Source organism: Mauremys reevesii, linkage group 1 (genome assembly GCF_016161935.1).
Source record: "Mauremys reevesii isolate NIE-2019 linkage group 1, ASM1616193v1, whole genome shotgun sequence".
Lineage (NCBI taxonomy): Eukaryota > Metazoa > Chordata > Testudines > Geoemydidae > Mauremys > Mauremys reevesii.
Window position 1 is genome coordinate 208393950 of NC_052623.1, and position 26146 is coordinate 208420095.

General features: G+C 50.2%; 1 protein-coding gene across 4 annotated transcripts in view; it reads right to left on the minus strand.

Annotated features, from left to right (window-relative positions):
* The window catches only part of ARHGAP31 (Rho GTPase activating protein 31), a 92199-nt gene extending 74207 nt beyond the window's left edge, over window positions 1-17992 (minus strand). For 2 of the 4 annotated variants that reach the window (XM_039509592.1, XM_039509577.1), the window contains exon 1: window positions 8934-9078. In XM_039509592.1, the coding sequence (XP_039365526.1) occupies window positions 8934-9033 (100 nt within the window). In that variant the 5' untranslated portion in view covers window positions 9034-9078. Of the gene's footprint in view, window positions 1-8933; window positions 9079-17864 lie in introns of those variants that run through there. The other 2 variants (XM_039509601.1, XM_039509585.1) reach the window with 2 other exon arrangements.
* Window positions 17993-26146: the final 8154 nt, after the last annotated feature.

The window sequence follows — 26146 nt, forward strand, 5'->3', positions numbered from 1 at the left end:
GCTTGAGTTCTTACATTCACAGATTCGAAGGCCAGAAGGGACCATTGTGATCATCTAGTCTGACCTCCTGTATAATGCAGGTCACAGAACTGCCCCAAAATAATTCCTAGAGCAGATTCTCTAGAAAAACATCCAATCTTGATTTAAAAATTGTTAGTGATGGAGAATCCATCATAATCCTGGTAAATTGTTCCAATGGCCAATTATCCTCACTGTCAAAAACATACACCTTATTTCCAGTCTGAATTTGTCTAGCTTCACATTCCAGCCCCTGCTTATGCATCACAAAGTTCTCATTAGCACTTTTCATCACAGCATCACATTGTTCAGCTAGGGCTAGCAGTTGATTTTCCACCATGACCCCCAAATCCTCTTCAGAATCACTGCTTCCCAGGATAGAGTCACTATCCTGTAAGTATGGCCAACTTCAACATGATGTATGCATCATGTATATTCTGATGCATACATTTATGTTTAACCATACCAAATTGCATATTGTTTGCTTGCATCCAGTTTACCAAGTGACCCAGATCACTCTCAACCAGTGACCTGTTCTCTTCATTATTTACCACTCTCCCAATCGTGTCATCTGCAAACTTTATCAGTGATGATTTTATATTAAATAATGTAGCACCAAGAACTAATCCCTGCGGGTCCCCTCTGGAAACAGACCCACATGGTGATAATTTCCTATTTACAATTACATTTTGAGGCCTATTATCCAGCTTTGAATCCATTTAATGTGTGAAATGTGAACGTCATATCATTCTAGATTTTTAATCAAAATGTCATGTGGTACCAACTTAAGGGTATGTCTTCACTACCCGCTGGATCGGTGGGCAGTGAGCAAGCCAGTTGCAGTCGATTTATCACATCTAGTCTAGACATGATAAATCGATCCCTGAGCGCTCTCCCATTGACTCCTGTACTCCAGCTCGGCGAGAGGTGCAGGCAGAGTCAACAGGGGAGCAGCAGCAGTTGACTCACTTCAGTGAAGACACCACAGTAAGTCGATCTAAGTACGTCGACTTCAACTACGTTATTCATGTGTAGATCAGGCCTAAGTGTCTTACAGAAGTCTAAATATATTACGTCAACACTATTATCTTTATCAACCAATTTTATAAGCTCATAAAAAAGATATGAAGTTAGTTTGACAGGATAATTTTCCATAAACCCATGTTGATTGGCATTAATTACATTACCCTCCTTTAATTCTTTATTAATCAAGTCCTATACAGCTGCTCCATTATCTTGCCCAGTATCAATGTCAGACCGACAGGCCTGTAATTACCCAGGTCAGCCCATTTACCTGCTTTAAAAATGGGCACATTTGCCTTCTTCCAGTCTTCTGGAAGCACTGTCCAGTGTTCCAAGACTTACTGAAAATCAACATTAACAGTCCAGCAAGCTCCTCAGCCAGCTCTTTTAAAATTCTTACATGCAAGCTATCTGGACCTACTGTTTTAAAAACACCTAATTTTAGCAGCTTCTGTTTAACATCCTCCAGAGATAGTACTGGAATGGAAAGAGTGTTTTCATCACCATATGATGAGACTACGTCATCTGTTTTTTCCACAAATACAGAACAGAAATATTTATTGAACACTTGTGCCTTTTCTGCATTATTATTGATAATTCTACCATTTCCATCTAGTAATGAAGCAATACCATTCTCAGGATTCTTTTTGTTCCTATTATATTTTAAAAACTCCTTCTGATTGTCCTTAACTTTGTTGGTCATAGATTTCTCCTTGTGTCCCTTTGCTGCCCTCATCAATTTTCTACAATTCCTAACTTCTGATGTATATTCATTACTATCAACTTTCCCTTTCTTCCATGTGTTATATATCATTTTTAAATTTTTTTTATAGTTTCCTTCACTTCCCCTCTAAATCAATTCAGTTTTTTAACCAGCATGGCCTTATTCCTCAACTGTGGGATTGTGGCTTTTGGGGCGTCTAGTGAAGTCCTCTTAAATGATTCCCAATTATCATTCACACTTTTCTGTTTAAAATCTTCCTCCAAGCTGATTTGGCTCATAATTTTTTCAGCTTTGTGAAATTGGCCCTATTAAAGCACCAACTTTATATAGTACTGGTCTGGACTTTATTTTGCTTGCACATTATTAATGTGATCAAGGCCATTAATTCTTAGCTGTGTTATCAGTTCCTCTTTATCTGTTAGGACAAGACGTAATATAGAATTCTCCCATGTTGACTGCAACACATTTTGAGTTAGGAAATTGTCATCTATGAAGTTTAAAAATTCCAAGGATGTTTTAGTACTGGCAATGTGAGACCTCCAGCATATGTTACTCAAACTGAAGTCCCCCCTGATCATATAGGGTTTTTCCCCCCAACATATTATAGATAACAGGATGAATGCCTCATTACATATTCTAGTGTGATCTGGTGGTCTGTAGCAGACACCAAATAATATCACATCTTGAGCTTTATCTGTTAGGATGTCGAGCCACACACATTCAAGGTCATTTTCTGCTTCTTGCTCCAGCCAAACATTCCCACACAATAGAACAAGAAGTCTTGTCTTTGTGTCATTTTAAATCCTTTTTGAGGGGTCATCAAGAAGTCAGGCCCTGGTTGTGTGTGCTTTCCGAAACCCTATTGTGTGTCTGAGGCTGTCTGCAGGCTCAGGAAGATGCTGCTGAAGTGCTCACACTTGGATCATATTTTCAAGCTCTTCTATGTAAGCAGGAGGGCTGGAGATTTACTTGAAATAAAATGAAATATGCAATTCTGACATAATCGCTTGACTCCGACAGCTGGGCACTAAGCACATAAAAAATGCCTATGTCTTAATTCAACCCAGAGAGAGTAGGAGCACTGTGCCTGGTTTCCCTTCCCATGTGCAAACATCACAGGGCTCCTCTGGAGTGTAGGAGAGTTGCCTCCTGATCCTTCAGTTGCCAGGTGGGCAATAACTGTTCTCAACAAGTTCTAGTTTCTATACAAGCTGCCCTGTTGTTGAATCTTACCACAATGGCTGAGGCATAGGACTGGCTGCATCTACCTTATGAGAAGTTAGCAGTGAGGGTTGATATTTCCCATAATGCAAACAATCTTGCCACCTGCTACCAAGCTTTCCTATTAATTAATGGGCAAATCCAGAAGTTCTACCGGAGACAAAATTCTCAGTGGAAATTTGTGCCTGAGTCAAATGTGAATATGGCTTTCAGGATTTGCCTGGGTAAATATGGATGGCTGGATGAACTGACTAAATACCCCCCAGGCCTGAGAGAAGGTTTAGAGATTAACAATGTGATCAAGTCCCACCTGGGGGCTGTGCCACAGTGACGAGGAGGAGCTACAAAGAGCATCATGTCATAGTGTGTCTAGGGCACAGGGACTGCCTTCCTCCAACCCTGCTCTGATTCAGCCTCCTCTGGGGCAAGCCCTGCACACCCTGGCCCAGGCCCAGCACCCCCACTATTAAACTCCATAGCTGTCTCCCCACAGTCAATACTATTCCAGGGCTTGCAGGAGGGTGAGCAGAATGTTACATTGGCAGCACTCACAGAACACTGACCCCTTTTTCCTCTCCAGAGGGCACTGCTAGCAGGCCTCACTTCACAGCCACTCAGAGTCCTCTGCTCATGGAAAGCAGGAGCCTCAACCGCTGAGCACAAAGAGGGTCGTTTGTTTCAAAGGCCGTTAATGAAGCAGACCCACTTTTTCAGCCAGAGAACAAAACCAATAACTGGAGTCAAACAAAGGAATTTAAAGAGCTCTGGGTGCAACTGGTAAATACTTCAGCCATTGAGGAAACTGCAAAGAGTGGGTGGGGGGGTGGTATGGGGAAAATCTGAGGTCACTGCATCCCAATCAGACAGCATCATGCAGGAAACAGATGTGCAACAAACCACAGAAGGGTACATCAGCAGTAGAATTAACTCTACTGCAAATGGGACAAGCTGGGACACAGAGCAGCTCCTCCAGTCTTGGAACAAAGTGGTTATCTGAAGCTTTTCTGTTTATTTTTTGAGAGAGAAAGTTTCTGGCTCTACCGGTTGCAGAGAAAAATTGGACAACATGAGCTGAGTGCACCCCAAAGGCTCAGAAACCAGAAGGCAAAGGAAAAAAAAAACCATATTTGTTATTTTAGAAAATCTCATGATTTGGAGGGGCTGACTCATGATTATTGAATGCTTGGGACTGGCAGTACTGATTTACCCCCACAAAAGGTACAGTGCCCTCTGCCACCCTCCATTCAACCAACATGCTTCATTTCTGCCCCAGAGGCAGGGGCGGCTCCAGGCCCCAGCACGCCAAGCGCGTGCTTGGGGCAGCATGCCCCGGGGGGGCGCTCTGCCGGTCGCCGGGAGGGCGGCAGGCAGGGTGCCTTCAGCGGCATGCCTGCGGAGGGTCTGCTGGTCCCTCGGCTCCACCGAAGCCGCGGGAGGTCCACTGGAGCCGCAGGACCGGCAACCAGCAGAGCGCCCGCCGTGGCATGCCGCCGTGCTTGGGGCAGCGAAATGTCTAGAGCTGCCCCTGCCCAGAGGGATCAGCTCCAAGGATAAAAAGGGAGTTCAGACTCCCTGCCCACTCAGTTGAGACTGTCAAGGAAGTCAGCGAGGACAAATTGCAGTGATGACAGGAACCGGAGTGAGACCCAGCAAATACATTTCACACAAGCAGAGGTGAAAGTAAGCCGGTACGGGCTGATACAGTGTACCAGTAAGAAAGTGGCTGCTGGTACACAGACAACATTCAAGTGCTGCCGCAGCAGTGCTTTAAGCACTGTACTGGCAGGGCTGCTGATGGGGTAGAGGGGGGCAGGAGGGGCAAAAAGGGGCAGCTGTCCCAGGGCCCAGTGATTTAAAAGGGCCCGTGGCTTCCAGCAGCAGCCAGAGCCCCGGGCCCTTTAAATCACCGCCAGAGCCCTGGGCGGCACGGGCTGGACAGCGCTGAAGGGCTGGCTGGGAGATTCTGGCCCCAGCCCCACCCATTCCGCTCAAGGCCCTGCCCCTTCCAGGGGCCCAGAGCCTCTCCCCCAACCTTGCCCAGGACCTCGGCTGCCTTGCGTACTGGCAAGTCCTTTAAGTTGCTTTCACCCCTGCACACAAGCAACTAACCAGCCATCAGATAGCAACAACTTTCAACCGTTGCTGACCCATGCTGGACTTGAAGAATCATCCTAGAAGAGAAACGCACTGTATCCCATTATCAGTGCCCTGAGCCATCCATTGTACCTGCTAACATATTTTGACTCTCTGCCCCTATTTAATAATAATACTTTGTACTTTTACACCAACTTTCATCCTATGTTTGTAAAGCACTTTACAAGCAATTGTTAATTAAGCATTAGGTCAGTGTTTCTCAAACAGGGGTCACCGCTTGTATAGGGAAAGCCCCTTGCAGGCCAGGCCAGTTTGTTTACCTGCCCCATGGGCAGGTCTGGCTGATCGCAGCTCCCACTGGCCACGGTTCACTGCTCCAGGCCAATGGGAGCTGCTGTAAGCAGCGTGGGCTGAGGGACTTACTGGCCGCCGCTTCCAGCAGCTCCCATTGGCCTGCAGCGGCGAATCACGGCCAGTGGGAGCCACGATCGGCCGGACCTGCGGATGGGGCAGGTAAACTAACCGGCCCGCCAGGGGCTTTCCCTACACAAGCGGTGACCCCAGTTTGAGAAACACTGCCTTAAGTATAGTAGGTAAGGAATACAGAAGCATCTTCTCATCCACTATTAAAATATAGCCATCTCTGCGGTGGAATGTAGTAGCTGTTTAACAGTTAAGGACAAAAAATTATAGAAGGAGAAAAGTTAATACCTTAAGCAGAATAGAATTCTCTCCACAGGAATTTGGTAAGGACATCAGGACTAAAGCCCTTACAAAAAACACCACTGGCTTGTAAATGAATTGACCACAAGAATTCAAGAGCTCAATTTTATCTCTCATCTGAAAAGGGCACCCCATGATTTGAGGATTTCAGTAACTCAGACAGAGGTTAGGGGTCTATTACAGGAGGGGGTTGGCAGGGTGCTGTGGCCTGCGATATGCAGGAGGTCAGACTACCTGGTCACGATGGTCCCTTCTGGCCTTAAAGTCTATGAGCACAGCACCCCTGAAGAGCTTGCTGAATTAATGATTATGTACTGACCCAAAGGGAAGAAAACCATAAAGAATTGCCTGCTCTACATCCTGCAGCACCCAGATGTTCCTTAGAGATCTCCCTCCCAAGCACAGAGCTGGTCTAACACGCACTGGTTTATGAGAGCTTGTGGAATCACTGCACAAGGCAGCTTTGCAAGCTGGGAAAAAGCCACTCTGTGTGAAGTAGAACCACTTTGAGCTGGCTCCAGTCCCTTCTACACCCTTGTCTGCTGTTCCAATTAATCCTTCTGAGTGCATTTGAAACTCTGCTTTCACAAAGTTCCACATTAGAAAGTCTTTTCTGGACATCAGTCAAAGTGCTCTATCCTCATGTCGTGACTACCAGGTGCTCTGAACCAGTACCTCAGTCCCATATTGCTTCTGAATAGGCAATAGCTAGAGCCAGCATCACTCCCCCAAAAAACACTTACTCACACCCTCTAGGATCCTGCCTGCACAGGAGAGAAAGTTATCTCCTATTACCTCTACAAAGCCCCTGCCTGCAGGGATACTGGCTGGTTCCTGCAGCCAGTTGATTTTTGGATAGTTAAATTGTCCCACTGACAATTATCTTCCATGCCGTCGCAGCCCTTCGAATGTCATCTCATAGTTCCAATTAGAGGAGAGCTGCAGGCTTGTAAACCCATCAGTGACATTTGGCCCCCTCACTGCCCTCACAGTCACTCTGATAGATTTGATTTCATGAGTATTGATCCTGCTAATAGAGGAATGAGTGCTCCCATGTCTCTTCCATCCACCCCAACCCCCCTGATTTAACTTCTACTCTATGATCTAACTCATATCCTTCTAAATGAATACATAACAATTGGGTCTTTCTTTACTGGATCATACAGCACTGGGCAATGTGACATGCTATTCAGCAAATAACACAGTATTATATAAGGGAAAGGAATATCACATTTTCTCACATTGCTTTTCAAGACAGACCATGTAAGTAGGTTGAATTGTGAACCATCCTACAAATGACACCTAAGACAAGGTCCTCACCCCTCATTGTCATAAAAAAAAACACCCCACTGTATAATTTGTAATAAATGCATGCTTTTTAGTCCAGCTGCCCTGGCCTAATTTCACCTGGGATAATGCTGTTCTTTCCCTCTAAATTGCCTCCGCAGTTTCCACTGGATATGCTTGTTCTTTCCTATCCTAAACTGTTATGCAGTGTTGCTATGAGCTGCTGTAAACAGCTCCTCACCAGAGGTGGCTGCTGTGGTGATGAGTGGAATTCACTGGCACACATAATTCATGTATCAATGTGTTATGTTTGCAAAATTATTTGTTTTAAAATGTGTTATATTTGCTTGCTGTTTGGATCATTGGGGATTAAGGCACTGTATATGTGGAAGATATTGTAAGTACTTAACATTACTGCTGATTTGCATTGTAAACTGTCTTTTGCAGTAACCAGAGAGATGCACATATGTAACATGCACATGTATATGAATAGCACACACACATATATAGCACATCTTTCCTGCGTGATGAAAAAGACTTACTACATAATCTAGTCTACCTCTCTGCCAAGGCAGGCTTGTTCCCTACAGCACATCATTAATCATCATACAGTGAAAGACCCAATTGTAAGGCCCACCCTCCATGTAGCTGACGTTGCTGCAAGAGCTCTGTCACTCAGAGTAGCCCGAATCTGGGGAAAGTAACTCAGTAACTAGAACATTATGTTAACTTAGATGGAGGACTTGGAGCAGACACATACTTATTCTTTCCCCATCTACTCGGAAGCAGAGACTCTCTCTCAGGCGTTCTCAGACTTTTGTATTGGCGACCCCTTTCACACAGCAAGCCCCTGAGTGTGACCCCCCTTATACATTAAAAACATTTTTTATATATTTAAGACCATTATAAAAGCTGGAGGAAACGCGGAGTTTGGGGTGGAGGCTGACAGCTCATGACCCCTCCCATGTAATAACCTCACGAACCCCCTGAGGGGTCATGACCCCCAGTTTGAGAACCCCTGCTCTATCTGTTGAGGTCTCGGCTGCTTCTCCCATCATCCCGTCCCTCTTTTAAGAAATCAGCTCTTTTCCTTTCCTCATCCCAAACCAGTCATTTCAAAACCAAAGCCCTCTGACTTTACTGCAACCACCCCCACTCTGACCCACCATATGCTCATCTGAAAGCCCTAAAGGAAGGAGGCGAGGAGAGAGAAAGAGAACAAGCAAGGATGTGGTTATATTATCTCAGCTGCCCCCTTAAAGCCCCACACACGTCCCTCCCTCATCCTTTGCCTTGCCCAGATACAACGTCCTTTACCCAGCACTACAACAGAAGGAGGAGATGGGAGCCTTACTGGACATAGGGAGGGGCAGCTGAGGGGCATTCCGGGTTCCTCTTTACAGACCCTGTCCTGTGGGGGCTGAGTGCAACTCTCCTTCATTTGGAATGAAAGAGTTGCCCAGGCTCAAGCAATTAGGCACCCGGTTCCAAGCAAATTTGTTTATAGTCACAGCTGATGTGGCAAGCCCAGAGGTGCCAGGGCTATAAAGTGCCAAGTCTAGAGGTGCCTGCCCGGGGGGGGGGGGCTCAGCCCTGGCACAAATTAAGCACCAACCCATGGACCTCAGTGGCAATTCGGGGGCTTCAGTGCCTGGACGGAGCAGACTCTAGGTGTGAGGCTGGCTTGCCAACCTGGAGCCCTTGGAAAGCAGCCTCCCCTGCCCGGCTGGCCCCACCCTGCAGGAGGTCAGGCAGCAGCGAGCCGCCCGTGCCCGGGGATCCCACATGCCCCCGCAGCCCCGGCCCGGCCCGGCCCCTCCCGAGGGGCTGAGGAGGCGATTACCGTCCTGCCCCGAGCTCTCCAGGTGCTCCGTCAGGTCACAGCCGAAGGCGCCCGCGGCTCCCTTCCTCTTCGGCTTCGGCTTCGCTCCCTTGTTCTTCATGAGTTAGTCCCGCCCGCGGCTCGCCCCGCTCCTGCCGCTGCCCCGCGCGCTGCCCCTCACTCCGCCGCCCCTGCCCCGCGCCCGGGGCGCCACATGGGGGCTCCCGCCGCAGCGCTCCGCCGGCAGGGCCGGGCCAGAGGGGGCTGCCCGGCAGGCAGGCGGCCGCGGCGCGCACAGCCCGGGCCCGGCGGGCTTCTCATCAGCGGGGGGGCGCCGGAGCGGTGCCCGCGGCGGAGCTGGACGATGGCTTGGGGGGAGTGAGGGGTTATCCCGGGTCCCGCTCCCCGAGCAAACCCCGCCTGGTTCCTCGGCGCCCCGCTAGCGGGGGACACGGACCGCACCCCGCGCAGAGGCCGAGCGAGCCGCCGGGAGCGCAGTGAGGAGCCCGCTTCCTGTCCTGGCTCCTCCGGCTGCCTCCTTCCCCCCCGCGCCGCCGCTGCGGGGACGCTCCAGCCAGGAAAGGCTGGAAGGAAGTTGGCCGGGGAGGGGGCGGAGGGCTGTGGCAGCGCCGGGGAGGGGGTGTGCAGGGGTGGGGGGGGGCGGAGAGAGCGGGGGGTGTCCTGACAGATAACGGGCCGGCCTGGGCCACCAGCGCTCCGCCTTGGAGAGGCCCGGGGGGAGGAGGGAACAGACATGGCTTCGGTCGGTGCCCGGCTCTGGTCACTGGTTCCTCTCTCCAGAGCCCTCTCCCCGCCGGGACGCTTCCCTCCCGCAGACGCCAATGCTAGACCTGGGGGGGGCGGGAAGAGTTCCCTTCCCCTCCCTTCCCCCCCGAGAGCAGAAACAGATGCACTTCGGAGTCAGTTGCCAGGAAAGGCTCCTTTGGGGCTTCCCAGTGAAGGGAGTTGGAGGCAAGAAACCGAAATCTCCCCAGTGGCTGGGGAGCAGACAGCTGTGGGCATGGAGTTCAGCTCAGACTGCCACCCAGCCCAGTGCTGGTGGGGCTGCCTGACACGTAGGCACACTCTGTCTTGCCAACAGAAGTTGGGCATAGATGCTGGAACTAGGGGTGTTGGAGATGCTGCTGCACCCTCTGGCTTGAAGTGGTTTTCGTCATATCCCGGGTTTACAGTTTGGTTCAATGGCTGTTAGCACCCCCACTATACAAATTGTTCCAGCACCCCTGAAGTTGAGCCAATAAAGATATGATTTCACTCACCCACCTTGTCTCTCACAAATAATCATGCTAATAAGAACAGCCATAGTAGGTCAGACCAAAGGCCCATCTAGCCCAGTATCCTTTCTTCCAGTAGTGACCAATGCAAGGTGCCCCAGAGGGAATGAACAGAACAGGTAATCATCAAGTGATCTATCCCCTGTCACCCATTCCCAGTTTCTGGCAAACAGAGGCTAGGGACACCATCCCTGCCCATCCTGGCTAATAGCCATTGATGGACCTATCCTCCATGAACTTATCTAGTTCTTTTTTTAACCCTGTTATAGTCTTGGCCTTCACAACATCCTGTGGCAAGGAGTTCCACAGGTTGACTGTGCATTGTGTGAAGAAATCTGCACTTCCATTGCACCTTTCTGTCCAGGATCTCCAAACGCTTTACATAGGGGGTAAACTAGAGGGTCAGCATGCTTTGTTGCTTATGTAGGTCCAGCTATACACCCAGCCTGACCTCATTCCCCCAACTCTGCTCGGTTTGATTAAAACTGGAAAAGCCTATTTTCCACTAAAATCAGGCTTTTCTGGTTTCCCCATTTTTACCCAAATCAATAGGGCTCTGAGCTTGTGGGGAGGGGTGGTCATGAGCGGCTCAGCTAGAGTGGGACCTGATTGGATCTGGGGGATCAAGGGGTCTGGCGGGGGGGAGAGGGGCTGGTTATAATATGGTGAGGGGCTCACCTTCCCTAACTTAGTACTCACCCTGTATTCAAAGTGATTCTGTTGCCCTCCCACAGGCTTCTGTGGGTAAGTGTACACTGAAATTAAACACCCAAGGCTGGCCCATGTCAGTGGACTTGAGCTCACAGGGCTCAGGCTGCAGGGCTATAAAACTGCCATGTAGATGCAAGGCTTGGGCTGGAGCCCGTGCTCTGGGGAGCCTGCAAGGGGGAAGGGCCCCAGAGCCCAGGCTCCAACCCAACCCTAAATGTCTACACTGCAAATTTATAGCCCTTTAGCCTGAGCCCTGCAAGCCTGAGTCAGCTGACACACACCAGCCATGGGTGTTTTATTACAGAGTAGAGACATACCCTATGAGGCCACTGACTCATCTCTTATCCTGAGTGACCAAATAGTGATTTTAGTGGAAATCAGACCTTTCTGGTCTTCTGATTGTCACCAAAATCAATAGGGTTCTGCCCATTGATGCCTAGACTATTCCCTGAAATATTAGAACTGATCAGCTGTAGCTTTAAAAAGTTATCCTGTTACATATGGTTAGACAGAAAAACACCATCACATTGAGTGTAGGAGCTTACTTTGGTCACCCAATTAATCTCATTCCCATTTTACAGCTAGAGAAACTGAGGCACAAAAAGAGGAAATGACTGCTCCACAGACAAACAGGAAGTCAGTTTCGGAGCTGATAATGATACTCAACTCTTTTGACTCCCAGCCCCGTTTTCACCACGAGATCACACTGCTTCCAGAGCCAGAATCTGGAACTCCTGACTTTCCACTTCCTGCTCTCACTATTAGCCTCCTCTCTGTTCCCTTAGTGTTAGCCTGGCTTGCAGAACATTTGAACATCCTGAATTTATTCTGGGCTGCTTGCAACACCTTGATGTTGAGTCAATACATGAGGATCTGCTCTATAACATAATGCCGCAAACACATCACATGCCACAGCAACATCTTGCTGCAAAAATTCATATGCTGTGACGGATGAGAGGCAAACTTCAAAAGGGTCCAGTGGCTGATTCAGACAAAAAGGCACTAAGATGCAGATGTTTCTCTGTATCTCATTCAAACCAGCTGCTGGCTGACTTCTATAGGAAGAGAAAGCCCATGTGGGTGGCTTCAAAAGAAGCATTTCCTTCCACACACAACAGCTTCTTCTTGAGGGGCTGAGAAGCTCTGACACTATTCCAGAAGGCTGGACTTATGCACAACATGTTTCATTTGTCTGTATCTTACATGTCCAGTGATCCAATTCTGAAAGGTATTGCCACCTGCCTTCACTCAAGACCTTTGCTAGACTCTTATGCCAGATTGATGATGATTGTCTAATATCAACCCCCATGGTACAGACATAGTTTAGTCCCTGCTGCCTGCTAATCTGTTGCCCAAAACATGGCTACATTCCCTACACACAGAAGAGAGGAGAGAATGATGGGAAAAAGACTGAGGAGTTCTTGGGCTTCTTACAAAGGGCCAGATCCTGAAGGTCTGAACTGTTACTGAGTCCTTATTCTGTCCTAATCTCAGTGGACTCTTTAGGGCTTTCATCTGAGTAAAAACTGACTGAGGTCACCAGAATTTGGTCCAGAGGGAGGAGTTCCTCTGAGCACTCGGATTTTGATACCTTTGCTAGTATTCAGTCATTCTTGACTAGTGCCTTAATTCACAGCCTAGCCCCAAAGAAGTCAAATGGGGCTAATGGTGGAGTAAGGCAGTGGTTTTCAACCAGGGGCCGGGGTCCTCTGGGGAGCCAGAGCAGGCTTCAGGGGGGCCTCCAAGCATGACCAGGGTTAGACTTGATGGGGCCCAGGGAAGAAAGCCAAAGCCCCACTGCATGGGGCTGAAGCCCAGGTCCCTGAGCCCTGCCACTCAGGGCTAGGGCTGAAGCCTGAGCAACTTAGCTTCAAGGGGGCCCCTGTGGCGTGGGACTCCAGGCAATTGCCCTGCTTGCTACCCCCTAGTGCCAGCCCTGGGTTTTATATGCAGAAACCAGTTGTTGTGGCACAGGTGGCCTGTGGAGTTTTTATAGCATGTTGGGGGGGGCCTCAGAAAGGAAAGGTTGAGAACCCCTGGAGTAAGGTACTACACATTGTGAGCAAGGATATCATAGTTTGGCACTCAGTGATTATGGTAATCAGCAGAAACCCGTTCCCCAAAGGAAACATTTATATTTTAAACAAGAAGTGGGAGGAGGGTGAGGGAGGCCTGTAGTGGCCCAAGGAAGGAGACCAGGTTACTTGCTATTTTTAGTAGTCTATTAAGATACTGCTGATTTCTCTCTCCCGCTACACACACAGCAGTCACACTGGCTTCAGTGCATGTTCTGCATTCATTGAGCTTGCAGAATGGAGTCTTACATCTGTCATTCTGACTCCCTCCCTCTGTCTTTCTCTTCTCTAATGTACTGTACTTTCCTTCTTTCTATCACGTAAGGGCTTCCTGGAGCTTCTGCCCCTTGGTGCTAAGTAGCCCTGCTGCTCTCTCTCATACTAGAATCCAATACAATGCAACTTCAGTTTGTATAGCATCTTCCAGTCTATCCCAGAATGCTTCACTGAGCTGAACAAAATAATGAAAGAAAGGAGTAGCAGGAAAGAGGAATGAAGAGGTATAACATGCAAGGAGGAAAGATCTGTTTTCAGATGAGACTTGGTATGTGGCAGAGCACTGAGCGAAGTAGTGCAGATAACTGATTTTTCAGTGTGCTGACCAAAACAAAACATGAAATTTAAAAAGAAATCATTTTGGGTCAATTGAAGCAAATTGAAAAAGTTGTTTAAAGAATTGTTTTGGGTCAAATAAAACATTTTGTTTGACCTGAAATTAAATGTTTCATTTTGGTTTCATGTTTAAGCTTTTTTAAAAAATAAAATTGAAGTCAAATACTAAACAAAAATTGAAATGTTTCATTTAAAAAATGTCAAAACAAAATGTTGTGACTTTGAGGAGCTTTTCTTTTGGTTGGTGGGTTTGATTTTCTTCCAGCTGAAACCATCTGGTGAAGTCAACACAAATTTGCTCAATGTTTCAGCCAACCCATATCTGCAATTTTCTACGAAAAAATGTTTGTCCAAAAATTTTTGCCCAGCTCTAGTGTAGCGGAAACAGAGCAGCACAGGAAGCCCCATGTGACGTTATTGATATATTCTGGGACCATATAGAACATGGTTGCAACCAAGGTCCTGTAGAGGCACCAAATCTTATGTAAAGGGGGTCATATAAGGTGTCTAAAACCAGGTTATGGTTGCTGGTTATGATTATGGTGTCTATATGTCTGTATCATTTTGTAGTTGAAGTTATAAGTATTGGCTCTGTACTGTCTGTATTTCAAATTTGTGCTGTGTTTCTGGGAAACATCCCAGACAAGTTGGTCTTAGCTCTGCCTAGCCTGCCTGATGGCCCATTAAGGACCATCAGCTACACAATTGACCCATTGAGAGAAGGCAAATATGCCTTGTAACTCAGCAAAGTGCAGGGACTTGCCCATGTGACTCCAGACTCCTTTTTGCTGTAATTTTCCACAGTAAGAACAAAGAAGTGTTCTTACACCTGGAAGAGCCTATATAAAGCTGATGCCTCATCTCCTTCTTGTCTTCAATCCTGCTTCTTACCTCTGGAGGAACTTTGCTACGAACTGAAGCTCTGAACAAAGGACTGATTGACCCATCCCAGCTGTGGATGTACTCCAGAGACTTGATTTGAACCTGCAGTTTACTCCATCACTGCTACAAGCCTGCCATGCATCCGTCTCCGCCGGAGAACTGGCATGGTTTAGAGGGCAGGGTGAGGGTGCGGCTCCGGAAATGGACAGGACTACTCCGGTGCCTCTCTCTTCGGGGGAGGGCGCTGGTGCTGAATCAACTAGTTCTGTCCATGCTCTGGTACCGGCTCAACACCCTGGTCCCGGCCTCAGATTTCCTGGCCAACCTTCGGACGGCGGTTCTGGAGTTCTTCTGGCCAGGAACGCACTGGGTCTCTGTAGGGGTGCTCCACCTGCCCCTGGAGGAGTGGGGACAGGGCCTGAAGTGCCTGCGCACTCAGGTCCACATCTTCCGCCTCCAGGCCCTGCAGAGGCTCCTGTATGGTGCGGGTAGTCCGGCGTGGAGCGTATTGGCACATGCCTTCCTCCGCCGCTTCCGAGGGCTCCGATACGACTGGCAGCTCTTTTATCTCCATCCGAGAGGTCTTCTGCGAGACCTCTCCAGGCTGCCGGTCTTCTACCAAGACCTCCTCCGGATCTGGAAGCTCTTTTCAACTACCAGGTCCGTGGCGGCCACCGTGGGGGTTGGTCTCCTCGCGGAGCCCCTGCTACACAACCCCCAGCTCCGTGTGCAGGTGGCGGAGTCCCCCGCGGTGCGCCAGAGGCTGGTCTTGGCGGGAGTCACCAGGGTCGGAGACCTCCTGGACTATGACCGGGGAGACTGGCTGGCAGGGGCGGCTCTACCTTTTTGGCCGCCCCAAGCAGTCATGCGCAGGAGGCGCCCCGGAGCCGCGGGAGCAGCGGACCTCCCGCGGGCATGACTGCGGAGGGTCCGCTGGTCGCACGGCTCGGCTGGACCTCCCGCAGCTGCGGACGGTTCGCAGGTCCGGCGGCTCTGCTTCAGCTGCCGCAGGCATGCCTGCGGGAGGTCCAGCCGAGCCGCGCGACCAGCGAACCGTCCGCAGGCATGACTGCGGCAGGTCCGCCGGCCCAGCCTGCCGCCCCCCCGGGAAAAGGCCGCCCCACGCGCGTGCTTGCCGCGCTGGGGTCTGGAGCCGGCCCTGCTGGCTGGATCCCCTGACGCTCGCTCAGCGCATGGGGCTCTCCAGCCCTCATACTCCCCGGCGCGTACTTCAGAAGGTGAAGGCCGCTTTACTGCCCGCTGCTCGGGCCTACCTCGACCGGGTCCTGCAAGAGGGCATGCCCCGCCCACCTTCCACCCTGGGCCCCGTAGACCTTTTTATCGGGCCCCTGCGCCGTGGACCCAATCGACCCCCTCGCCCTTTCGCTGCGAGCCGGCTGCCCGATCTGCAGCCGGTTCTGTTCCAGACCGCACAAAGAAAACATCTGTACACACTCGTGCTCCACACTCTTCACCACCTCACCCTCGCGTCCCGCCCCGATACAAAATGGCGGGACCTCCTGCCACCTCTCGAGGGTGAGGAGTCCCGGTGGGCCAGCCTGTATTCTGCCCTAGTCCCGAGGCCCGCCGGGGATGTCAGTTGGCGGCTCCTTCACGGGGCTGTGAGCACGGGCGTGTACTTGGTGCGGTTTACCCTTGTCCCCAACAAGTGCCCCTTTTGCGGCGTGAAGGAGACCCTGGCACACGTTTATTTAGAGTGCGCCAGGTTGCAGCCCCTGTTCCGGCTCCTCTTGGATCTCCTCTTGCATTTTTGGTTGCACTTTTCCCCTCACCTGTTTATCTATGCACTCCCCATCCGTGGCCCCACAAAGTCACGGGATCTCCATATCAACCTCCTCTTGGCCCTGGCCAAACTAGCCATCTATAAAACCTGGGAGAGGAGGTTGGCCGACGGGATTTCCTGCGACTGTGGGGCCTATTTCCGCTCCTCTGTCCATTCACGCATCTGGGCAGAGTTCCTCTGGGCGGCGTCCACTGGCTCCCTTGACGTCTTCAAGGAGCAGTGGGCGTTGTCCGGGGTTCTCTGCTCGGTGTCCCCATCAGGTTCCCTTCATTTAGCCCTATGACCTCACTACCGATCCTGTTTTTTTTCATTGGTTGTCCCACGTAATTAGTTAGTGTCTCGGACCTGTGGATCCTCCCCTTAGGCTGGGGGGAGGTCCTTTAGCACTGGGCTTCGCCCGTCCACTTCCTGGATACTAATAGGACCAGACTCCTGTACCCCACTGGCCTGGGTCTGTCACACCTCCCTGACTCTTTGTGCAGAAGAATAGGTTGTGATGTTGCAGTACATGCTGCTGGCAGTAATATTAGAGTATTAGCCTGCTGTACAATACGTAACAGAGGCTGACCAAGGCACAAGCACATGCCATCACAAAAGCGCTATTGTTAGAAGAGGCTGACCCACCAATGCATGCAGTGAGGTGGGCTTTGTGTCAGAAGGTTGACCCAACACATCCAGCTTCTCTAGGAATTTAGGGTGTCTCACAAATTTGATGCCGCAGGCAGGTTTCTGTGACTGAATATGGGACAGTTAATGACTCTGTAATTTCTCCCCAGATGGGACATTTGTGTCCTGGAAACAGAGAAAGGCCCCAGGAAAAACTTTGGCCATAATGCCTAGGTGTGGTGCCCTCCCCTTCTGAGACCCAGGGACTGTGGGGGAGGCACCACTTGTGGGCTATTTCTGGGAGCATGTCCCTGCCCTCCCTGTTGTGTTTCCGTCATTGTGTTGAACTCTTTCCCATCCATGGCTTTTAAATCTCCAGCAATCTTCCAGGCGCCGCTCAGCACAAAAGGCAGGGTGGGGACGAGAGGGAGGGGAAGAGCTGAGGAAAAAAATGAACCCCTAAAAATAGCTCTGCTGAGTAAAATTGTTTTCCTGACACAGACGGTTCATTGTTAGGCCCTGACACGTCAGTTCAACCTCCCTCCCCATCCTCGCTTTTTTCTCCCACCCCTCTCCGGCCCAGCTTCCTGTCTACTCCCATCCACAGAGCTGGAGTGTATTGTGGAGTTGCATGGCTGTCTTTGTTTTTATGGGTGCACGATAGGATCAGGCATTGGGAACAACTCTCACCCTGCATGGGTTTCCCACCGCATTTATCCCTTAGCTCTCCCCTCCACAATAGGACGCCCTCCCACTCCCATCTTCCTCTCCTTCTGCCATGGGATACCCACCATTCCCACCAACCCCTCTGCTATGAGACATCCACCACCCTCAACTCCCTCCTCCTCCCTTGCCATGGGACACCCTCCACTCTCACACCCCTCCTCTGCCCTCCCACCCCACACCATGGCATTCCCATCACTCTTATCTTTTTCCTCCTTCTTCCTGTTAAAAAATAAAATCTTACTTTGTGGCATGGCTCAGAGCCCCCGTGCTTCAGACTCTTAAGGGCACCATGGGTGAAGGGGGCACCTCATACTTGCATGCTGTTGTATAGCCCTACCACTGGCCCTGTGCTAGGGACAGATTAATCACTAGACACAATAGGCCCATACCTAGGGCTGTAGCTGTGAACTCATGTAATGATGTCACTGCTGTCATTGTGTGCCATCAGAGGAGAGCAGGTGGAGCAGACTGCATGCAGTATGAGATCACCAGGCTCCACCCCTTTGCCGATATTTGAATGGTTGGGGGCAGGTCTGAGATGATGTTGCCTTTTCTTCTCTTTGAACAGCTGAGCACAGGTGCAGCCTGGGCCATCACCGATGGCTATGGGTATGTCAACACCGCAATTAGATATTGGTGGCTGGTCTGTACCAGCTGACTCAGGCTTGCAGGGCTCAGGCTAAGGGGCTGTTTAATTGCAGTGTAAGTATTCGGGCTCAGTCCCTGTGGACACTACCACCACCTGTCACTTAGGCCCATAACTTGAGTACTCTCTTTGACTCAGCCCCTCTCGACCCTCATCTCCAGGCCCTGCCTAAGTCTTATGCTTCTTTCTGCACAACATCTCTAAGGGCTTGTCCATACCGCAACTCGATGTGCCACAAGCTGGGGTGTAACTCTACAGCGTACAGCCTGCCGCACATTAAGTTGTTGTATGACCTCTGCTGCTGTGCACCAAAAGTTTTGTAGTGCACTTTGATCTACTGCTGTTTGAAATGGGAGTATGTCAAAACACATGACAGGACTTATAGCGCACAGCAACAAGGTCCACACGGCAGCTTAGTGCATGGCAGGCGGATATGCTGTAGATTTACACCCCACCTTGCCACGCAGTAAGTTTCCCTATAGAGAAGCCCTTAGATCAGGGGAGTGGGCAAACTTTTTGGCCCGAGGGCCACATCAGGGTTGTGCAACTGTATGGAGGGCCAGGTAGGGAAGGCTGTGCCTCCCCAAACAGCCTGGCCTCCACCCCCATCTGACCCCCTCCCACTTCCCCCAACCCATCCAATCCCGCTCCTTGTCCCCGGCCTGCCCCGCCCCCTATCCAACCACCCTCTGCTCCTCGTCTCCTGACCACCCCATCCCGGGATCTCCGTCCCCATCCAACCCCCCTGACTGCCCTGACCCCTATCCACACCCCTGACAGGGATGGACTCCCCCCGGGACTCCCACCCCCTATCCAACCACCCTCTGCTCCTCATCCCTGACCATCCCCTCCCAGGACCCCCCATCCCTAACTGCCCCCCAGGATCCCACCACCTTATACAACCCTCCCTGCTCCCTGTCCCCTGACTGTCCTCCTGACCCCTATCCACATCCCCTGGCAGGCCCCCTGGGACTGCCACTCCCAGCCCTCCCTGTTGCCCATCCCCTGACCGCCCCCCCAGAACCTCCACCCCATCCAACCACACCCCTCCTCCCTGACTGCCCCCCAGGCCTCCCCTGCTCCCTTACCCAATCCCCTCGCTCCCTGCCCCCTTACCAGCAGCAGGAGCTTGCAGCTGCAACACCCAGCCAGAGCCAGCTGCACTCCCCACGCTGCCCAGCAGGAATGGTGGGCCAGAGCGCGGCCCATGCGGTGCTGTGGCTGCAGGGGAGGGTGGACAGTAGGGGAGGGGAGGGGCGGGGGACTAGGCTTCCCGTCCGGGAGCTCAGGGGCCAGGCAGGACAGTCCTACGGGCCGCAGTTTGTCTACGTCTGCCTTAGATCCATCCATCCCTTTCTCTTCATTCACACAGCTAAAACTCATGCCCAGGCTCTCATCATCTTAATTACTACAAACTCCTCTCTGGCCTTCTTATAGCTGGCAAATGCCAGCTTGCCCCATCTACATCAATTAAAAATGCTGCTTGTGACAGAGTACTGGAAGCTAACACTATTGAAATCCTGGGGGGGGGGGGCATAAGCCCACCTGTGTCTGAAAGTCTAAGGGGAGGAGCTACTGAACCCAGGGTTCAAGTAAGGTCAGGGGGGCAACAAATAAGAAAACAGGAATGGGCATGAGGGTCACAGGGTCATAAGCGGGGAGCCAGAGGGGGACACCGAGCAGAGAACCCCAGACCTCTCCTTGAAGGTGTCCAAGGGGCCAGTGGACATGGCCCAGAGGAACTCTTCCCAGATGCTTGATCAAAGGGAGGGGTGGAAATAGGCCTCACAATCGCAGAGAACCTCCCCATCCAGCATCCTCCCCCTGGTATGGTGGACGGCCAACTTGGCCAGCACCAGGAGGTGGTTGATAAGAAGATCTCACGACTTTGTGGGGCCATGGATGGGGAGTGCATAAATCAGGGGGTATGGGGAAATGTGCAGCCAGAACCTTAGGGAAACATCTTTCTCCTCTGGTCTAGCAATGCTGGTCTGAAATGAGATTTCTAGTCGGTTGAGGAACTGTACTACCGAACGGATGCTCTAATACCCTTATGATTTCATTTGCCAACAATGATGTCAATCCACTATGGAAAATAAAATCCTCATATGGACAATTTTTAATTGGATGAGAGCACTGCCATTCGAAGATTGCCCCTGAACTACTCCCCTCTTGAGCACAGGATGTCCTACCCTCACTGTGTGATTGGCTGATACTGCCTCTGTCACATTGTCTGAGAAGAAAGGAATTTTAGGTTAACTTGGCACTATAAAAATAGCAGTATGCCAGTGCAATAGAGCGATTCAGGTGGTAGGAGTGTTGGTTAAGGGAATTATTTGGTGGGTGTTTGTGAGTGGTGGTAGGCTGGTGGATGATATATGTTCTTTATACACATGGGTAGGAAGGAAGGATAGACAGTCAGTCTAACTAACTAGGATGTAGGGGTGTGTGGTGTCTTAGAATCATAGAATATCAGGGTTGGAAGGGATGTCAGGACATCATCTAGTGTCCAACCCCCTGCTCAAAGCAGGACCAATCCTCAACTAAATCATCCTAGCCAGGGCTTTGTCAAGCCTGACCTTTAAAACCTCTAAGAAAGGAGATTCCACCACCTCCATATGTAACCCATTCCAGTGCTTCACCACCCTCCTAGTGAAAAAGTTTTTCCTAATATCCAACCTAAACCTTCCACACTGCAACTTGAGACCATTGCTTCTTGTTCTGTCATCTGCCACTACTGAGAACAGCCGGGCTCCATCCTCTTTGGAACCCCCTTTCAGGTAGTTGAAAGCAGCTATCAAATCCCCCCTCATTCTTCTCTTCTGCAGACTAAACAATCACAGTTCCCTCAGCCTCTCCTCATAAGACATGTGCTCCAGCCACCTAATCATTTTTGTTGCTCATCGCAGGACTCTTTCCAATTTTTCCACATCCTTCTTGTAGTCTGGGGCCCAAAACTGGACACAGTACTCCAGATGAGGCCTCACCAATGTCAAATAGAGGGGAATGATCACATCCCTCGATCTGCTGGCAATGTTCCTACTTATACAGCCCAAAATGCCGTTAGCCTTGGGAACAAGGACATGCTGTTGACTCATATCCATCCACCCATTCATGCCCATACACACTCCTCCAGCCACACATCTTTCCATCCACCCATACACAGACCCCTCCTGCCACCCATTCATCCCTATTCACATCCCTCCATCTACCCATCCCTCGCCATACACACTCCTCCAGCCACCCTTCCATCCATCCCCATACACATCCCTCCATCCACATATCCATCCATCAGCTTACACACCCATCCAGCAACACCTGTCCATTCCCAAACACACCCCTCCTTCCACCTATTCTTCCATCCCCATACACGCCCCTCCAGCTACCCATCCATCCCCATACACACCTCACCAGTCACCCATCCATCCCCATACACAACCCTCCAGCCAGCCATCCTTCCATCCCCATACACACCCCTCCAGCCACCCATCCTTCCATCCCCATACACACCCCTCCAGCCACCCACCCACCCACCCATGACCTTGGCCGTCTGTCACTGTGCCTCTCTCCCATCCCATGCCTCAGTTTCCCCATCTGCAGGGATAATGATAGTGACTGTTGGAAGGCACTTTGAGGTCTACAGATGAAAAGCATTAAAGATGAGCTAGGTAGTGTTACAATCTACCTGTCTATCCCGACACACCTAGCTCCATTTTCATGCTGTGCCCCTCACCATGGCTCCTGTGCAACTCGGCCCCTAAAACTTGCACCCCAGCAGATTCTCCCAGGCTCCAAGCCTCTCCAAGTCTCTCAGATGAGACAACTCCCCCTCCCCCCACACACACACATTGTTATGATGAGTAGGCTTGCCTGAAAGGCAGGAATAAATTTTATCCACTTAGTCCCTCAAACAGAACTCTCCTGCTATCAGGATTACCTCCTATGGAAGATGGCGACTGTTTTGAAAAGATCCCACTTAATTTTTGAATAAGTAAATTATTTAAAGGGATATTCATTATTTCTCTGTCGCCCATTGTTCTAGGAGTTGTGGGATTTTTGTTTTACTCATGAATCTTCCTCAACTACCAGTGAAGGTGGAGAGGTTCCCATGGAAAGCTTTTACCTTCTCCTAGCATCAATTTTAATTTAGGGATCTCTAAAAAACTGTTTCTAAACTGCCCTAAATCTCAAGGCAGTGGCATTTGTTTTTGCTCCCGCGACTACTTAGCCATGACTGTGAAGCCAGTGCTGCCCCCAATCCTCACAGCCCCAGCTGCTATTTCCCCTCCCTCACCAACACCAAAAAAACCTTAAACTGGATTTAAAAGAATCAAACTCCTGAATACTAATCTTTCCCTCCTTCCCCCGCCATCAGCTGTGAGCAGTAGCACCCACTAGCAGCTGCAGACATAGGTTGTAGCTGAGAGAACCAGGTGCTATTGCAACTGGCAGGTCCTGCTCTTGTTTATTTCCCTAACATTGTACAAATGTTAAAGGAAACCCTGGTAGGAAAAATGCCAGTTCCTCTCCCCCGTATGCTCTCTCTGCCTGCCAGGAAGGCACTTCCCTCGCCATGGCCAGACCCATCGCCTCGTTTGCTGGATAAATACCTGTCCTTCTGACCTGCTTTCCCACCACTGACGCCCCCATTGACATTCTCCCTAGTGTGGGGGACACTGAGCAGGGAAATTAGCTATAAAGGGCACCCCTCATGCTCCAGAGAGTCCTTCCCTACCAGGATGCTGGTGCTCCAAACTGAGAAATTTCCTCCTCCTTCTCTTCCTTTCCTTTCCCTCCCCCCCAAGAATCTTGGTCATGTTTGTAGTTGCTGTCTCTGCTGCTGAGCTGGGATCTGTGCTCTGGGATGCCTCTGGCTGCAGCACTTCCTCTCTCCAGGCATCTTCTTACCCTGATAAGTGCCAGGGTGTGGGTGGTGAGCAGCAGCTGATGCCACAGCACTGATCCCAGTTCAGCTGATGCAATGCTACTATAATCTATTTGTGCCACTTCTGAATCACTTATAATATTGACTCCAAAAGAAGTTACAAAGGCGAATATCCCTAGTAGTGCATCGTTGTCTTCAACATTATGCAGAGCTAGGGGTCTACCAGCTGCAGCAACTAGGCAGTGGGGAATAGGGCCTAAAATCTCCAAGCAAGGAGGGAGAAAAACATCCATTCATCATGCCAGGCTTGCGTTGGCTCTTTCACCCTAGCAGCGGCAGGTTCAAGTTCTTTCCGGGCACACTGGAGTGGTGTAGATTGTGAGTTACAGCAGGAGTCAGTCCAAAGACTTTAGGGCAGAGTCAGAAGTGCGTCAAGAGGCTGTCAACTCAGCGTACCTGGCTTGTTAGGCCAGGCCTGATGACTACAGCGGAGAGCAGTCAGAGCATGGCCCTGTGTAGTAGTGGTGGCAGTAGCAAACTAGCCTCCTGACAGAGCAAGAGGGTTTTGTTCTCTTTGCAATAGATTATGACCAAGAAGCCTGGCTCCCTGGAGCTGCCCTTTTATTTTTAGAGCCTCTCATGTGCCCACCCAGTGCTGTTCCCCCTGTTTGTTTCCTACCGAACAATGAGACCTGAAAGAATTGTTTGGAAAGGGGCCAACACTTGCTAATGAAACTGTCAGGCGTCCAAGCCGCATGCAGCCCTTTGTAACCTACTGCTAGAGTGGGAAAAAGAAACAATTACCCCTCTCACTTCAGGCCTCTCTAGAAAGAAACACCGCTTGTACCACAGTGTTGTCAAACCCGTGGGGTAATCAGCCTAGTCCACAGCACAGAAGGGATGAGCTATGGAGCTAGGGCACAGGGGAAGAGCTTGGATCTGCCTCCCCCTCTCTACCCCACACTGTTCTCCTGCCAGGACACGTTTTAGCAGCTAGATGTTCCTGGGAAGACTTTCCTACATGCTCGCCCACCATGACAGCCCGTAATGCAGCAGAAGCCACTCACACATATTGAGCTGCAGGTGCAAACAACAACCCGCAACTTCTCCTCTGTGTTGTGTGCCCCCAGTGGACAACTCCTTCCACAGCCCAAGACTTATTGCGTGGGCCGAGGAACGTACTGGCCGCCACTTCCAGCAACTCCCATTGGCCTGCAGCGGCAAACCGCGGCCAGTAGGAGCCGCGATCAGCTGGACCCTGTGGGCAGCACAGGTAAACAAACCGGCCCGGCCTGCCAGGGGCTTTCCCTATACAAGCGGCAGCCCCAGTTTGAGAAACACTGTGTTAAAAATACAGAACATAGAAAAAAGAGGTGGGGGGAGAAGAATTCCAACGAAAAGGGGGGAAAAGAAAGAAAAGGAAAAAAAGAATAGACAGAAAAAGTCATAGATGGAGGTGTCTATCTGCCAATCCATCAGTCTCTACAATGAAAGTTAGGAATCTCAGCAGCACATCTGAACACAGTGTAATTCCAACTCTGCTACTTCTGCTGGGGCAGGCCTCCAAAATCAACCCCTGTCTATACACAAAAGGGCATGACCCACCCTCGCCTAGGGGAAATTACAGGAACAGCCTTCAACTAGTCTGTGTTGGGTTCTACTGGAAGTCCAGAAGCCTGGGGTGTCAATATCTACTCCAAAACCTAGATGCCCACTAACATTGGCATTTCCATTGGGGAAGGAAAAAATGAGCCAAAGAGTGTGACACAAGGAAGTGAGCACATTATGCCTGTGACCTCTCTGAAAAGCCTAATGCATGCTGTGTGCAATCCAATGCAGTGAGACATAGACATGTTTTTCAAGAGATGCTGACCACTTGCAATACCCGTTGCTGTTTGAAAATCAGACCCACAATATTCTGCGGGAGGGTATTAAAAGCAGTCCCACATGTTGGCCAGTAGAAACCCCGCAGGAAGTAAAATAATCTGTAGGTAACCAGCTACACTTCTGCTGCTACAGAGCACAAACCACCAGCTGACAGGCAGTGCAGAACAGTGACCATGGGCAGAAATCAGTGTGAGCCAATGGCAGAGTTGGGGAAGCAGTATGTACATTGCAAAATGCAGATGCTAAAGGGGAGATAGAAATAAGACTGCACATTTCACACTGAACCACTGCAGGACACAGGGTCCTGCACAGCTGTACTTTAACATGTTTTGGAAGGCAGTGGAGAGTTCAAACAATTTCAGCCATTACTTAACTCTTAAGAGTAGCTCCTGGAGTCAGTGGTTACTGGCCCCAGCCATGGCAGAAGAGGCCAGGAACTAAAGAGGAGTTTCCTGTGTATCACACTGCCTGTGTTGCCAACTACTCATGACTTTTGGCATTTTTTAAAAGCCTTAGCTCCTGAAGGCAGATGATTTTTGTGAGATTCTCAGCTTTCCTTTTAAAAATAAAAGTTTCTAGCCCTCCTGATTGTGGAGAAAAGCTTGAAAACACAAACGGAAAAGCTCAAAAAACAGAAGATAAGGCTCCAAATTGTATTCTTTTATTTATCTTTTAAAATCTTATGATTTGGGGGAGGCCTGACTCATGAATGTTGAAACCCTGGAGCTGGCAGCACTGCTCATTACATGGTCCCCAGTGATGATTGTGGCAATAACAAAGAGAGGTTTTTATTTCATACTTGCTGTTACAGTAGAGCACATAGGTCAGCTCTGCCCAGTGACTGAAGATCATTCGCAGAGCTTAAGAGTCAACAGGAAGTTATATTTTTAATTGACAGTTCACTTGAAGTCAAGACGGCTTATCTGTGTTCATGATTACTTAGGATTGTCTGCGAGGAATTAAATGGCAGCCATCTCCTTCTCCTGCTCCCCCTAGACAATGTTTCAGCCCTTTCTGTCCCCCTTACCTGTGAGAGACGGTCTTGTGAGACATGTGGCCTTGGTGCTGTCCTGAATCACAAAGCATCTTCACTCCCTACCTCCTT